This window comes from Siphateles boraxobius, unplaced genomic scaffold, assembly GCF_051911475.1.
Source record: "Siphateles boraxobius isolate OS27281-9 unplaced genomic scaffold, OSU_SipBor_1 19, whole genome shotgun sequence".
Classification (NCBI taxonomy): Eukaryota; Metazoa; Chordata; class Actinopteri; order Cypriniformes; family Leuciscidae; genus Siphateles; species Siphateles boraxobius.
This window is the reverse complement of record NW_027508799.1, coordinates 18,144,161-18,162,110: the sequence shown is the minus strand read 5'-3', so window position 1 is coordinate 18,162,110 and position 17,950 is coordinate 18,144,161. Positions and strand designations below refer to the sequence as shown.

Genomic DNA, 17,950 nt, shown 5'->3' with positions numbered 1-17,950 from the left:
TATGATGCAAATGTGCACAAAAATAGTGAATAACTTTTTCAAACTTTAATAATAATCAAATCTAATCTAATCTAATAATCATTTTTAATCTTATTTTTGGGTCGTATGCTGTCCTCTAAAAGCGTGCAGGCTTCCGAGAACTAAAGCGGAACAATTTGACATCATGACATGCTTTCTGTGGTTTCAGTTACCCTTTTATACTTCCCCAAAAACTCAGAGAACAGAGTTTACACAATGCCCATCTCACACCCTAGTCAACATTTTGGGCAGTTTGAAAGCATGATGTCCAAAAATGCCAAAAAATGTCCATAGATAATGGTTAAGGTTAGGTTCAGCATGTCTATAATGTCCAGTCTTGGTAGCTCAGTTTGAGAAACACTTGATAAATATCCAAGAGTGTTTAACTAAAGACACGCTAACAAACCGACTTTAAAGACAATCATTTGTTTGCGAAATAGCTTGAGATGCGCAATACCATATCATATCAAGATCCCCAGGAGGTATTTAACAAACAAAACAAAAACAAAAAACAAAAACAAAAAAAGGAAGAAGAAAAAGTCGATTGACTTAAAGTGCATAAATTAACTATTCTATATAAAGCTAAAAAGCGTTGCGCACGGCGTCTTCTCAGCATCAGCACCATCATCCCGCATCACAGATGAGATGAGACGAGACGCGCCCGGTCTGATAAACCTCCTCATTCCCGGTGAGTTCGGGGGAGGGCTTGGTCTCTCAAAGGGTTAATAAGACACTCCATGCGTCAGACACATGACAGTATATGTGCGAACTCAAGGGGGGGAAAAAGTCCCACACACACTTTTTTGAGTCGAAATGGCACACGCAACCGTGCGTAATTCTCACAACATTTGTGTTGGAGTCGAGCGGAAGAGCGCGTCCTCAGCGCGGGCAGATGGAGACACTCGCTCTCCGCATGCATGTTCGGGTCGGGCTCAGGTCTTACCTTAACACGTTCCAGCTCTTGAGAGGGTCCAGGTCTGAGATTATAGAGACCATGCTTGAGGCTCGGGCAGCTCGGGCTTTTCTCGGACAGAATGCGGTTGATTGAGTGACTGAGTGAGCGCTGTTACTCCGACTGTCTCTCTGCACTGCTCTGAGTGTGATAAGCGCGGAGAACAGGCTCTCTTTCCTCCGCCCCTCACAATCACCCCAGCTCTCTCTCTCTCTCTCTCTCTCTCTCTCTCTCTCTCTCTCTCTCTCTCTCTCTCTCTCTCTCTCTCTCTCACCACCAATCTCTTTACGAACCTCTGTGTAATATCCGAAACAATGCGACCTATTCCGTATATCACTACCTGGAAATTTGATGTTCCTTGTAAAAAAATTTACAGAGGATTTTTTACAGACATATCTCTATAACTCTGTGTTACGACTAGCGCCAACGAAACTAAAATGCCATATTGTTCTCCACTTTGAAATCTAAATGCCACAGTCAAAATGGGTAAGTAGGCTCAATAACATTTTACATGGTCACAATTTTTATTGGGTGTACTTAAATTTCAATTTAAAGCATTTGATACAGTTTTCTTTTATGTGTGCTGTACATACTGCAAGTTATTGTTAATGTTTTTTGAAAGAAGACTCTTATGCTCACCGAGGCTGCATTTATTTGATCAAAAATACAGAAAAAAACAGTAAATTTGTGAAATATTATTACAATTTAAAATAACGGTTTTCTATTTTAATATACTTTAAACTATTTTTTTTTTCTGTGATGCAAAGCTGAATTTTTATCAGCCATTACTCCAATCCTTAAGAAATCATTCTAATATACTGATTTGATACTTATTATCAGTATCAAAGTTGGTTATTATCTAGTTATTATGTAGAATGATTATATATTATATATTATTAGAATGATTTCTGAAGGGTCATGTGACACTGAAGACTGGAGTAATAGCTGGGGAAAATTCAGTTTTGCATCACAGAAATAAATAATATTTTACAGTACATTAAGATAGAAAACCACTATTTCAAATTATAATAATATTTCCCAATATTTTTATTTTTTTCTGTATTTTTGATCAAATAAATGTGGACTTGATGAGCATAAGAGACTTCTTTCAAAAACATTAAAAAAGCAATGTTTCCAAACCTTTGACCAGTACTGTATACATATACATTAATGTCATAATGTACATAAAATAAATATGTATATGCAGATGTAAAGTGCATACTTAAGACATATAAAAAGAGGATCCTCAGATAATACATCCTAATAAGGATCCTAATAATTACAATAGTGCTAAAAGGCCTAATAACAAAGTATACAAATTTCTCAAAAAAGAATCACATATTATTTACATTGTTATGCATTCATTAGTATTGTTCATTAGGTTACATACTAGATGTAGACACTTCAAAATGTGAACTAAATGGCTCATTTTTACCAAACAAACGAAAATGCTTTTAAATGTTTATTCAAAATAAAAATGTTTGTAATAAGTGCACCCCTCTTTTTAATGGCCTGACAAATGATGTCCTTAATGCTGTCAACTGCTGTAGAAGCCAATGTCTCAGTCATTAAAAAAGCCTATTGAAGCATACTTTGTCCAGTACCTTATAACACAATTAGTACATCTTGACACATTTTTGTTGCAAACTGTAACAATGCTCAAGAATAGTTATTTGCATAACAGGAACACTTTAAATGGCCATCTTAAAATGGAAATGTTGCTTTGTCATAAACTATTACAAGCAGAAGAAGAAGAAGAAGAAAAAGCGGTTAGGTCCGTGAGTCAAATGAGAAGACAGACACCCATTCCACGTGACATTATTGTATCTAACAAGGCTTACTTCCTGTTTGACGCATCACCACATCCTGTTTTATGGCTACCACCTTATCTGCGCTCTAACTGCAGAGAAACTGACACACATAAACTATGGTAAATCAGATTAATAAAGGTAAAACTATACTTGAACTGTTTGATTTAATGTAAACCCTGCATAGTTTTCTTATACATTGTGTACATGTGAATGAAAGAGAGTGAAATAAAGAAAGTTAACTCACGCATGGAGCATGTGTTTCCTGTGTATCTCATGCTCAATATCATCAGGTCAGAGTTCTCCTATACTGGCTTGTTTTTACTGTAGCAGGGGAAGAAAGGAATAAGAAACGACAATCTATCCTCTCTAAAAACATAATAATTCTATTCACATTAATGTGAATATTTGTAAGAGACATACTCAATTTAAAATGATATTTAGACCTCTGACCTTTACCCAAAGTAAGCCACTATGTTTGAGGATGGTTCAGTTCTCTTGAAATTAAGTGCATGGATGCATTAAAACACTGGAACTGAGACTACTTATGTCTCCATTGCTTTATGTCTGCAACTGTGATGACTGTTGAGTTCGAACTATATGACAGTGAGAACACTATTAACTCTTTCCCTGCCAGAATATTATTTTTAAGTTGCCAGCCAGCGCCAGATCTTTCATCGGCCCCAGAATATTTTGTTGTATAAATATGTAAACAGTGAACATCTTGTATCTAAAGAAAGAACAGAACCTTTGCTTAAAAAAACATTTTAGTCTAGCTTTTATCATTATTTGAATGTGAGTGAGCGTCATTTAAAAAGCAGCATTTCGAATAAAAAGCTGAGAAAATCGTGTTTTTGTTAAAGACTTTGTCCGGATTGGATTCAGAACAATGAGCAAAACATGAATTATCATAGATCAAGTCCATCAACACCCCCAACAACTTGCAAAATCGTATACCCTTTTTCGTGGGCGTCAATATTTTTCTCAAGGACATTAAGCAATTCTGATTTATATGCGGTTTAATATTCGGTGATTACTTTTGCGTAAACAACTTCTATCCGCTCCTTCTGGTTTACGCAGAACTTTTCCATGAAGTGATGTGCCATAAATGGTGTGGAAAGAGTTAAATCAGAACACTTTATCCCATAACGTTTTAATGGAAACACTGTGGGAAATGTTACAAAGATAACGCTGTGTTAAAGTAATTTTCCCACTGTTAAAAAGTTATATGCAACGAAAAATGTATAGTATGATTGACAAATTTGAAATGATGTTAAAAAGGCTTGCCTTAAATGAAAAATTACCTCTTTAACCCTGATATGAATAAGGCAAATTCAGTTAATCATATGTGACAAATATGCCTATAGGCTATTTTTGCAATGGTCAGTTCCCCGAATCTGTGGGAATTTAAAAAAAAATGATTGCAGCCCAAAATGACAGACTAATGCATTACATTGTTTTATGATGCCTTGTATATTGACAATACACCAATAATCATTATGCACTTATGCAATTAGTGATAGTGAGAAAGAGTACAATTATCTGTAAATAAATATTTTTGTGTGCATATTTACCAAAATCAATTGTGGTCCTGACCCCCTTTACACAAGGCAACGGTGATACCGGCACAGGGATAATCATAGTTCTGCTTTGCTGAAAATACAGACAGAGACTGATTACATACATTTAAAATAGTTTAAAATTAATATTGTTTTTAAAAGTTAAATTGTTGTCTATTGTCTATTGTTGCCATACTGTTTTCACATTTAGTTTTACAATTTAAAATAGTATTGTCAGAAATTGCATTCATTCAAAAAATGTAAAAGTGCATATACAGTAAAATAATGCACTTTTTATTGGTGAAAGCATTACGAGGGCTAGCAAATCCATTATTTTCATATCTTAATTTGCATTAGTTGCAACACCACAACATCCCGAAGGAACTGAATGGAATTGGTAACTAAAAATGTTATGCTACTGTACATCCACACCAACAGATGTCAGTATAATAATTGAAGACTACAGTCACATTGGCCAAGAAAACAAACGACTTCTTATCCCTTAAAATTCAGTATTAAAACGGGATTTGTAATCCTTTTTTCTCCAAAATGTAACATTTTGTAGCGAATTGTGGAGTTTTTTATTTTGTTTTCATGAAAAGAGGACATTACATACACCACTATTAAGTATGACATGAATGTTAGTTTGCTTAAACAATGCTACTGGTTAACATTACGCATTAGCCACATTGCAGGTTAGCGGAAAAGCTACGCATGTAGACGTATGAAACCATTTTTTTCTTCGGAATAAAGGTAATTATTCGGAAGGTAAAGGTAAATCATCCGTTCTGCAACATTTCGTGGTAAAAACCACTTGCAAAATCTGTGCTGGGAAATCTTTTGCTTTATCCGTAATTCTTGATCGTGTTTATTCCTATTGAAATGACTGGTGACTGGAACAGCTTGACTGCGGAATTGCTTGACTGCAACTTAACTCTTTCTCTGTCATTGATGGAATTTTCCGACTTTCCGTGTTTTCACTGAAAGACAGAATCTCCAGATTGAAAAAAAAAAAAAAAAAAAGGAGCAGAAACAAGCGTTGCTTATGCACATTGTAGTCTTTGAAAAAACACAATTTTCTCAGATTTTTTTCTTCAAAATGTTGCTTTTTTTAATGAAACTTACTCACATTCAAATGTAAATATCCAGAAAACAAAAAAATCTGGGGGCCATGAAATATTTGTGAAAATTATCACAAATGCTGGCGGTTACTGGCAACTTAAAAAAAAATGCTGTCGGGAAAGAGTTAATGTGCACTAATTAACTGTAAAATCAGGAACGTGAAAGAAAATAGGTTAATTTAAGCAGCTAATTTAAAATGTACACTAACACTACAAGCATTTACGCAATATTTGCTGTTGCACAATTGTTAGTATCACGGTCACGTCTTCACAAAGCAAGACTACATCTACGACATCCCTATAAACAACCCGGACACTTTGGCTGACACTGTAAACATTACAACCACACCAACCAAATCGGGCTAAATAACGAGCAGAGAGCTCTGTTTAACAAACTCACAAGACAGCAGAATCCTGGTTTCTGGAAAGCAGTAGGTTTGTGTGGGTTTGAGAGTGTTATTCTTAAACATAGCTTCTTAAAACATGTGCAACATGTTCCTTTTCCGCACCATCCATTCACTCGTGGCCTGTAATCTTGTTAGCGACCATATTTATATACACTCACACACACATACACACCTCTCGGGCTCCTTTTCAAGGCGAGGAGATGTATGAGAGACAGACGTAGATGGAAAACGAGAAACGGGCGCTTTCTTCTTGTCTTCTCGAAGAGACACTGACCCGAGACGTCAGCCATAATTCACAGCCCATATCATCAACACGTCTAATCTAAATAAAGTAGGCTATAACATTATCCTTTGAAAGTCTATTCCTCCCCATCTTCCTCTGTCAGCATCTATTCAGCATAAATAAAAAGAAAAAAAGACATAAGAAATTGAGGAAAGGCTCAAAACGACGGGCACGCACACCAGCGCAAGGATGAAATAACTATGAGGGGATTATTTCATAAATGACGATATTTCCTTCCTTCTGAAATCCATTTGATGCTGTCAAATAAGCCCAAAGCCATACGCCCACGTGCACATTGTCTTAAAAAGAGCGATTTGATGAGGATCTATTCTGCCTAACCAGGCGGAAATAAAGTGCTGCCTCTGTTCACAGTCAAAGCTTCATAAAGCCTGCCCGTCCAGGGAGGACAGGAGCAATACAGGGATTGGAGAGCTTTTGAATGTAATTATGAAATGTATGTGTCCTCGCAACACGATGAAGATCAATGTAAACGGCGTTAAACATACCTGGTGGATGAGGTGTGGACAGGTGACCTTGTCTGTAGTCATTATATAATCTAGAAAAGCAGAAAAGAATAACCCGTTAGGTAATTACGGAGATAGTTTCTGGCTTATTGTGCACGCTGTGCATGTTGTATCAATTTATGATGTTTAACAGCCTTTCCTCCAAATGCCTGCCTGGTTCTGTTTAGGTATGTAATGCCCACTTTTCATAATCCAGTCAATTTCTGATGGAAATATGTCGGATGATTGAACGAAAAGGTGATAAAGCAGACAATTTACTTGGAGAATTCACTTTAAGAATTCAGTTAATGGCACCAACACCCACAAAATGGGCTTAAAACATTTTAAATGGCAAAATTTCCAATTTTGTGGGGCATTTCTGAAAGCCATGTTCTGGAGGATCCATCAGACTACAGCAATCTGACATACTTCACTGGGACTGTACAATATACATTTACCACTGAACACACTGAAAGTTCGCTCAAATGCATGTGAGATTGATGATCATTTACTTTCATGACCAGCAGAAAAAGTGTGGAATTAATGAGACATAAATTGTGAATAGTGCAATCTATAAAAGCCTAAAGTGCAAAGAAAGAATGTTAGGCTTACTATTTTTCTGCGGTTCCCTTTCAAGGGAACTCGAGCTGCGTCAAACGCTGTGGGAACGCCCCTGCATTGTGTGTCATGAAGCACGTATGGAATCAGCCCAATGGAGAGATGGAACGTCATAGGCGGGTGACGTCATCGACCAGGAAACTATAAAGCACCCCATAAACACAAGCGCAACAGCTTTCTGTGCCTTCAGTCGCGCTATATGTGAATCTGTCCCTGTGTGAATATTGTCTGTCTTTACATACTCTGCACCACACAAACAATTTATATATATATATATATGTATATATATATGTATATTAAGAGAGATATGGCGAACGAACAGCAGTTTAGGAAGTGTGTCCCTCCCTGCTCGCGTTATTTTACGAGTGGGGATACACACGTTCTTTGTGTTGTCTGTTTGGGAGTGCAGCATGCCCAGTCAGCTCTCGAGGGAGCTGATTGTGAGCATTGCGAGCTTCTGCCATTAAGGACGCTCCGCTCCCGCCGGGCGCTCTTCGAGGAGAGCGGTTCGGTGCGCGCTCCCCGCGGTTCGGGTCCCGCTCTTGCCGAGGCAGAGCCACGACGCGTATCGTGGGGATCGCAGATGCATCTCTCAGCGGGGTTAGAGACCGGCTCTGCCTTATCTCTCCCTTCACCTGTGAGATCCAGTGCCTCAGTCCCGTGTTCGGAAGCACGCGCTGCGGTTTCTTCCGCTCGGGCTGAGGCACCAGTTATAAATGAGGGAGATGTGGAGTATTCGCCACCTTACACTCCCGAAAGTGATGAGCTAGTGGAGGTATTAACAAGAGCTGTAGAAAAAATCAGCATTGTACGGCCAGTGACTAGACAGGAGTCTGTTTCTAAATCAAAATTAGATGAGAGATTTTTGCCGTCACGAGTTCAACCTCCACGCCGGTGCTTGCCGTTTTTTCCCGATCTCCATACTGAGGTGTCGAAATCGTGGAAAAAAACGGTGTTATATAGAGTGTTTAGTCCCCAGACTTCAACATATTCTAATATTGTGGGAGCAAAATCATATGGTTATTCGGCTATGCCTCGCGTGGAAGAGACGCTTGCGAGTTTTCTCTCCCTCGAGGCTGCGTCATCTGTTAAGGCACCGGCATTACCCACCAACCCTCTTAGAAATATTTCGGTTTTTGTGGGTAAAGCGTATTCGGCGGCGGGTCAGGCTGCGTCATGTCTGCATACTATGTCTATTATGCAGGCATACCAGGCTGACCTGCTGAGGGACGTGAGTGAGAGTGAGGAGGTCAGTGCTGACGTGGTTCGCGAACTGCGTCAGGCTGCTGATTTATCCCTGCGCGCAACCAGAGAGTCGGCCAAGCTAGTGGGTCGATCTATGGCAGCTCTGGTGGCCGCAGAAAGACATCTGTGGTTAAATCAGACAAATATAAAAGAAAAAGAAAAAGCTTTCCTTTTAGACACTCCTCTCTCCCCCCTGGGTTTATTTGGCGATGCTGTAAATTCTGTCATCGATAAATTCCAGGAGAAGGAAAAGCAAACAACAGCTTTTAAGAAATTTCTCCCTTTAAAAATTCATCTCCCTGGGGCTGCTGAGCGGGAGCAGCCCCGGCCGTCTGCGAGCTCATCATATAGGGCGCTGAAGCAGAGTGTCGCGTCTCGTGCTCCCCCTGCTGGACAGTGGGCTCAGCCGCGGAACTCTCAGCTGAAATCTCCCAGTAATAGAACTGATCTGAGGACAGTTATATTAGCTAAGAAGGCTTCGGCTAAGAAGAAGTCCTGGCGCCACGGCGCGCAGGACACTGAGGGTGGTCCCCACCGAGGCGGAAATGTGTTCACCTCTTTCTACGGTGCCCATTCTTCCTCGGTGCCCTCAGGGGCCCGTTCTGCCAACCCCGCCTTCATGCCGGCGCGCAGACGGTCCCAGCGAGCGATTTCCCGAGGGACGCTCGCTCCCTCTGAGGAGGGTTTCAGAGCGGTTAGACCAGTTGTTCCCTGCCGGTGTGCCGTTACAGGGCGCTGCGTTTGCTGCTCAAGTTACACCAGAGGCCAGTCTCGAGAGACTGGTACCCTTATTACAATTTCTGGCAGAGTGGAAAAGCCTTCCAAAAATATCTCATTGGGTCCTGCAGACAATAGAAAGGGATTATGCTATCCAATTCAGGTGTCGTCCACCAAGATTCAGAGGGGTTCTGCCTACAGTGGTGGGCCCCGAGCAGGCTCTGGTTATGGAACAAGAGGTGAAAGCACTCCTTCAAAAGGAGGCTATAGAACGGGTTCCTCCTCCCAGTGTGGAGTCAGGCTATTACAGCCGATATTTCATCGTTCCAAAATAGGATGGGGGGTTGCGTCCAATTTTAGACCTGCGCCTATTGAATCGCTCGGTAGGGAAGCCAAAATTCAAGATGCTCTCTATCAAGCAGATCGTGTCACAAATCAGATCCGAGGACTGATCTGTCACGATAGATCTAAGGGACGCGTACTTCCACATTTCCATCCTTCCACAACACAGGAAGTTCCTGAGATTCGCCTTCGGGGGCGAGGTGTACCAGCACAGGGTTCTTCCGTTTGGCCTAGCTTTATTTCCCCGCACTTTCACGAAATGCATGGACGCAGCACTAGTGCCCCTGAGGCTTCAGGGTGTTCGTGTCCTCAATTACATCAACGATTGGTTGATTTTAGCTCAGACAGAGCAGATGGCGGTTCGACATTGAGATGTCGTTCTCGTTCATATCAGGAAGTTGGGGTTGAGGCTGAACGCAAAGAAAAGTGTATTATCTCCTCAGAAGACCACTTTTCTGGGTGTCGTTTGGGTTTCGGTTTCGATGCAGGCGCGACTCGCTCCGACCCGCATCGTTTCGATTCTCTCAGGTGTGAAACAAGTAAAGCTAGGCCAGCTACTTACTGTAAAACAGTTTTAGAGACTGTCGGGTCTGATGGCAGCAGCGTCCGACGTTATACCTTGCGGCCTGTTGTACATGAGATCGCTACAGTGGTGGCTCAGGACCAAGGGATTCTCCCCGAGGGGAAATCCGCTCCGCACGGTCAAAGTCACGCGGCGCTGCCTTCGTGCTCTGGTCATTTCGAAAGAAACTTGGTTCCTATTCAAAGGGCCTGTGTTGGGGGCTCTTTGTCGTCGCGTAACGCTAACGACGGATGCTTCCCTCACAGGGTGGGGGGCGGTCACGAGTGGTCGTCCAGCCCAAGGGCTGTCGCAGTACCATCATCTATCACGGCTTATAAATTGTCTAGAGATGTTGGTGGTGTTCCAGGCTCTGAAACACTTCCTAGCAGACCTGAGAGGTCATCATGTGTTAGTTCAGTCAGACAACACGTCGGTGGTCTCTTATATAAATCATAAGGGGGGCCTGCGGTTTCGCCGGCTTTACAAGTTGGCCCGTCAGATCCTCCTGTGGTCCCAAGGGAGGTTACTATTTCTGAGAGCAATGTATCTTCCTGGGTATTTGAATGTGGTAGCAGACTTCCTGTCGAGACAGGGGCCGAGGCCGGGGGATTGGAGACTCCATCCCGAGGTGGTGGAGCTCCTTTGGTTGAGTTTCGGTCACGCCGAGGTGGACCTATTCGCTTCCAAGGAGACCACGCATTGTCATCTGTGGTTTTCCATCAGCCATCCAGCCCCTCTGGGGTTGGACGCTATGGTGCAGCCGTGGCCGAGGTCACGTCTGTTCGCCTTTCCCCCGATTGCTCTGCTACCTGGAGTTCTGGAGAGGGTTCGCCGGGACGGGGTCAGCCTACTATTAGTAGCCCCGTTCTGGCCGGCCCGAGTATGGTTTGCGGACCTGGTTTCTCTCCTGGACGGCTCTCCCTTGGAGCTCCCGGTCAGGAGGGATCTACTCTCTCAGGCGGGTAGCATGATATTTCACCCCCGTCCAGTATTGTGGGCTTGGCCTCTGAGGGGGCCCAGCTCATGAACTCTGGTCTCTCAACCGAGGTTGTTGAGACCATTCTTCACTCCAGAGCTCCATCCACGAGGAAGCTTTATGCCTTGAAGTGGAAACTCTTCACTTCTTGGTGTGGAGAGCACCTGCAGGGCCCAGTTAACTGCCCAGTGGGTGCAGTGCTGGAATTCCTGCAGGAGCGCTTCTCCACAGGCCTATCCCCCTCCACACTAAAGGTGTATGTGGCGGCACTGGCTGCTTACCACGTCCCTTTCAGTGGAGTTTCTCTTGGGAGACACCCGCTTATAACTCGTTTCCTTCGTGGCACACTGAGGCTGAGGCCAGCAGTTCGTACGAGGGTGCCGGCCTGGGATCTGGCCATCGTATTAGAAGGTCTTTCCCTAGCTCCTCTTGAACCTATCGAAGGGCCTTCACCTTTGGCTGTACGAGCCCACTATACCAGGAGTATGGCGGCTTCTAAAGCCTTACTGTCAGGAGTTTCCCTCAGTGACGTTTGTGATGCGGCTGGATGGTCTTCACCGCATACTTTCATTAAGTTCTACGACCTAGACTTAAGTTCTACCCCTGGGGCACAGGTGCTCTCGTCCTCTGTGCGCTAGTTCTCACATGGCGGTCACTTGGTCCTATGGCGACGTGGGTATTAGCGTTCCCACAGCGTTTGACGCAGCTTGAAAAGGGAACGTCTCGGTTACGTATGTAACCCTAGTTCCCTGATAGGGAACGAGACGCTGCGTCATTCCATCATACTCCCGGCATTCCCGCTTCCTTCAGGCCTATCAGAAGCTGTTGCGCTTGTGTTTATGGGGTGCTTTATAGTTTCCTGGTCGATGACGTCACCCGCCTATGACGTTCCATCTCTCCATTGGGCTGATTCCATACGTGCTTCATGACGCACAACGCAGGGGCGTTCCCACAGCGTTTGACGCAGCGTCTCGTTCCCTATCAGGGAACTAGGGTTACATACGTAACCGAGACGATTTCTGCAAACTAGTTTGCTACACTCTAAAAAACACTGCGCAAAAAAACAAAACAAAAAACAAACAAAAAAACAATTTGGCGAGGTAAATATAGGACAGAAATGTGTTGGGTTGTTTATTTAACCCAGCATAATGGGTTGATTTAACCCAGCATACTGGATTAATTCGTTTTTACTACAGTTCCAGCTTTCTTTATTTTTTCTTCTTTTTTTCATACATGAATTAACCTTTACGGATTAACTTAAATACTCCAAACTTAAAAAACTAAAATTTTACAGTATAGCATAATTTATATAGTTTTGAATACATATTACATACATTTAAGCTTAATTAACAAATAGTAGAAGTAAAAATTAGAAGTAATTCAAGTAACACAAAAACTACCCAGACATTGGGTTGTTACGTCAGACCCAGGAGCATAATAACATAATAACTACCCAAACACTAAAAAATTACCAAAACAATTAACCCAAAAGGCTCAACCCAAGATTTGGGTAGAAAAAATAACAGTGTAGAGTGTACATTTGCGGGTGTAGTAAAAAAGAAGAGTGGGAAACCCGTTCTTCCCTTCACGTGAAAAGCAAAACAGAGTATAGCAGTGTCAGCTGCTAGTTTGTTGTAATTAGGCTAATAATAATTAACGCCACATTGCGCTTGAGATTTATGTTAGATATGATACAAGATAATGAGAAACACAGAGAAGAAGAGAGGGTGTTTTGGCCTTGCGGGTAAGCATATGTAAATGTAACATTAGAATGGTAGAGGAGCAGCGTGTGCTGTTATTGGCTACATTCATCACGCTAAGCTAACAGGTCTGTTACTGTGTCTGTAAAGCACAAAACAGGACGGCGAAAATAACGAGACAAAAGGTGACAGAATGAATAAACTGTCTGTAAGATTAGTTTACATTTGAAAAAGTTGCTTTAGAGGGTATATTGCACTTTCGTTGTTTTTGTCTTTCTTAAGCACCCCGTGCGCAGCTATCAACGACAGTTGTCTAATGTTGCCTTCAAGTCGTGATCATATTTACATGATGAGCACACATGAATGCCACAACGTTGTAATTGCCAGTGGGAAGCTCAGGATTTTCTTTGAGCCCAGACTTTCAGAGTGGGGGGCATGTCAATTAAAGCATAATGGTGGCGGCTAATTGTAAATGCTAATACATACGTTTCATTTCGCAAGCCTGTTGGCTTCATTTTATGTAGCGGTGAAGAATAGTAATGATAAAGCTTCTAGAATATCTACTTAGTCCATTTCTGAAGTGACAATCTTGTGTGATATATCAACATTTCAAATTTTTTCTCTGTGGCAGAAGATAAATGATAAAATACACAGAATAGCATTAGTTACACAGCTAATGCACAACCTCTACTTTTCATTTCACTACATGTCTTTGTTGTGAAGTAAAACTACGAAACTACACAACCAAAATCACTTCAACATACATCACATTGTAATTTTTGGCCAACGGTACAACTTATAAGTAGGAACTTCCAAAGACAACTGTTCTAAAGTCTAATGAGCTTCCTTGTCTAATATCTACACAATTAACTGAAATAGAACCTAATAAGTGGTTGATTTGAGACACTATACCCTTTTTACACTATTAAGATTTGTTTTGGTTGATCGGATCACAAGTGGATGACACTAAATAGGTGTGAATGGGGTCTAAAACTTTTTGAACTTGTCCACTTTCGACCACTTCCAGAGGTAGCCGAAAACACATTCGACCGGATTGTTTAAGTTTGCCGTTATCATATTGCTAAGCTAACAGAGCAAAGCTTTGAAAAAAAGAAAGCAAAAATGAAATAAAATAAGTTACAGTTACATTTTAGGACTATTTATAGTCTCTTCATCATGTGTCTCTTGAAGAATTTAGTATATGATTTATATTTCTCTTGACATACAAAACTTGAATTGTCACAATGCATTCTGGGATTGCTTTCACTGTAAAAGATATACATACAAAAAAAGCTATTCCCCCCCCCACAAAAATTATTTTTTAAATTATATTTTTCATTTTAGCATTATTTCAGTCTATGAAGCCTTGTTTAAATAGGTTTAGTTTTAGTTAACAATAACACAAGTTATGTGTACAAATGTTGTTGTCACCCTACAAATGTTGATGTCAATATCCTGATAAGGTTATAATCCACTTATCACAACAGGTTTATACACTTGAAATCTAAAGTAATAATGTAGAAACTTAATTTTTTGCCCTTCACATCAAATCTGCTGCACAGACACATCAAACAAAAGCAGATGCAACTCGACTGCTGTAATACTGAGCTTGTTTAGTCTGGCTTTGCATTTCAGAGAATCGTCAATATCTATGTGTCTCCAGCTAAATAACTTTTGTGGGCTGTGTGATCTGTATTTATACTAATTCGTATTGGAAGTTTTATTGTCTTTATTTCATAATGTCTGTGCCATGTGTTTTGTTTTAAATAGAAAAAAAAACACACACATAAATCGAAAAACATGAGAAAAATGCCTCTTGGGCATGTGCAAACTTAACAGCTGAGCATTTTGTTGACAGTAAGACACTTCGCCAGTCATTCCTTTGCCAAAAAAACCATCCTCCATCTCTTTGTCTGTGTAATCACAGTTATTGATCGTTTGGTGGTTGAATTAGAGCTCTGATGTTCTTGTGTTAAGCCAATGTTGGGAAATAAGAGGTTATGGAACATATGGAGACAATAATCAATAACTGAGCTGGCCAGAGTGAATGAGAGAATGAACTGTATTGTATATTACCATTATTACAAAATAATGAAGTACATAAACTGCATCAGATTAATATGAGCAAACAAATAACATCTGTAAGATTTTTATTTAGAACATTCTTTATTCTTGTAATTCTCAACTAGTTTAGCGACAGGATCCAGTTTTCACACTGGCTAATATTGAGATTATTCTGATTCTTAAATATGAAAGATTGATTGAATGTACCACATCAACAACAATACATATATGGGAATACTTGTTCTCCTTCCTTTTAAAAGTTGATAGCATTGAATTAATTAAGCACTATAACAGATTCATTTGTACATAGCTAATTTAAAAGATCATATTAGACTTCAATTAAATTCTAGTGTACTTACATCATACAAAAAGAAATTAAGTAGGAATTAAGGAATTAAGTACAATATTTATGATACACATCTTTTGCCCACGCTCTCTCAAAAAAAGAAGTTTTTTTTTTTCAGCTAAAATGAAACTATCCCTTTCAAATATTCCACCCTGACCTCAAAGGAAATTTATTAACGGAATACATGAATAATGAAGAAAAATATCATTACCCAGAGTGCATAGTGTTTTGCAAACTGAATTGCCCAAATATATGAATGACAGTTTTGGTTGGCAGTGGATGTACTAATATTAAAAGTTGATTACTGCTGTCTCAGATTGTTGTTTGTATTGTGAATATCAATATCAGCCACTATGTGTGTATTAACAATCAAATCTAAAATTGAGATGAATGAACAAGATGATGAAACCATCAAGAGAAGGAAGGCCTTTGCTGAAGACAAGTGGCAACCACCAGTAACAAGTGTAGGATGGTGGAATAATGAAAAAGAACTCAAGACAAAGATAGATGGTGTAACAACATTTTTTGAACTATCATGTGACAAATTAATGAAAAAACAACAACAACAACAACTGTAAAACACACTGTAAAACAGATGTAAAAAAAAAAATAGAAATTTGACACACTATTGTCTCTCTGGGCTTTATGCACCCAACTGTCTCCTGAGCAGGAAGTGAAATTTTTTCTCACTTCCTGTTTTGGAGAGAAACAATTTGTCTGTCTTAGCTCATCTCACCCTCAGCAGGGAAGTTTCATATCATGTCGTTTCAGCCCCCTGAACTCATGTTATTCCTCTCTATGAAATGGATTATGGAAGTTTGCAATCTGATAAAACATACTGCTTAAATAAAACTCTAAAATATTCTCACGATATAAAAACTACCATCAAACACTTTTGGTGCAAATTGGGACATGGTAATGGAGCTGACTGCTGGTTATTAGAAAGATATACAGTATGTATATAGGACGCACACACAATTCTAACTTTTTCATTGATTTACATTGATTTTAGAGTTTGAAACGTTCTTTTTTTGAGATTTCCCCACTTTATAGGATGTATAGTCTACAATAGGGCCTCTACATTGCTTGAGGGACAGAAGTTCACTGGGGATTGTTCAATGTGTCATTATTAAACCAGTTAAGATGCTGTGAAAATGCCCCAAACAGGACACTTGAGTCAGCATACAAGATCTCTACGCCCCAGGTGTTGCACATATACACAACACAAACGTTTGCTCTCACACAAACAGTAAGACATGCCAACACTGTGTGTGTGTGGGCCAAATATCATCTGCCCTATCACTCCAGGGCATCACAAGCAATAATAACAATCTCATATCTTTCAAAATGATCCAACACATACACACAAAGCATACACACACATATTTGTGGGTGGTCAGAGGTTAAGGTTTGGAGTTAAACCTCTATCTTCTGTAATGGGAGAAATGGGGTGTTTTAGCTGTAATAGTAAAAAAATGGAATGGCTATATTTGATATGATGTGTGATAACTGTCGAACCCCCCCCCCCCCTTTAAGGTCATGTTCACAAATCGCTCCTTTCAATGGTGTTTATACAGCAATGCCATTTCAGTTTCTAATTCCCTCAGAGAGATAGAGAGACACAGAAAAAGAAAGAGAGAGAGATAGAGGGAGTAAATGAGAAGGACAAGTACGCAAACACAAAATGCAAGTACCGTGGTACATACCTTTGTACTTGTTGCAGTCAAGTAGTCAGGGCGGTGACAAATTGACATTAAGTATAAATAAATTTTTGTTCATAAAATATTTTGCATTCCATCGAGATTTGCCATTAAACGTGATTAATTGTGCACTGTAACATGCTATCTTTATGGATAACAAAAACAATGACTCAAACTGGACAAAAGCTTCAAACATTTGCACACATGTTTTCAGGACTAAGGAAGACTAAACCCGATTGGGTAGAGTGAGAGAAAGAAACAAAACACTCTTTAAGCTAATGTAAGTTCAACCTGAGGCCAGACAAGAGACAGAAGGTGGGAGGAAGGGGATGGGGTGGTGGGGGGGAGAAGAAAAATCGAGGGGGGACAGAGAGGGGTAGAATAACTGAGTACATTCAGTTACACATTTTTCAGTTCAATACAATTACCATAATAATGATGTGTGAAAACTAAGCCAAAACACATACACACTGATGTAAGTGGTCATCTGTTTCTCATTACAGCGTGGAATCCTTCCCATCGTCTTTTCTGAGCATTTGGAACAGTTCATGTTCGACACACACACACACACACACACACACACACACACACACACACACACACACACACACACACACACACACACACACACACACACACACACACACACACACACACACACACACACACACACACACACACACACAGAGAGAGAGAGAGAGAGAGAGAGAGAGCATGTTTTAGGTCACTTTGACTTGATTTAAGTACCTCTGTAAATGTATAATCTCTCTGTGAGAGTGTTTTGTTTAAACCATGTGTTAGTCACTCTCTCAGTATGTCTCTTTAATTTTATAACACTATAAGAGCAGAATGACAGCAGAGAAGATGTTCGGTGCACAGCAAAAGTTCAAGGTTCAAATTCAAACATTTCAGTTTAAACAGCCCTCGGCATGTGAGCAAGTTTGACTTACTCCCTCACACACTATCCATCCACCCACCTGTTTACCTTGCAATCTAACTGATTGCATACCATAACCTTGTATTGTTTTT

General features: G+C 40.4%; 1 protein-coding gene across 16 annotated transcripts in view; it reads right to left on the bottom strand.

Annotated features, from left to right (window-relative positions):
- celf2 (cugbp, Elav-like family member 2) overlaps positions 1-1,128 on the bottom strand; it is a 154,926-nt gene extending 153,798 nt beyond the window's left edge. For 7 of the 16 annotated variants that reach the window (XM_077234075.1, XM_077234077.1, XM_077234061.1 and 4 more), the window contains exon 1: positions 962-1,126. In XM_077234075.1, coding sequence (XP_077090190.1) covers positions 962-1,014 — 53 coding nt within the window. In that variant the 5' untranslated portion in view covers positions 1,015-1,126. Of the gene's footprint in view, positions 1-961 lie in introns of all 16 variants that reach the window. The other 9 variants (XM_077234081.1, XM_077234060.1, XM_077234064.1 and 6 more) reach the window with 2 other exon arrangements.
- Between the last annotated feature and the right edge of the window lie 16,822 nt (positions 1,129-17,950).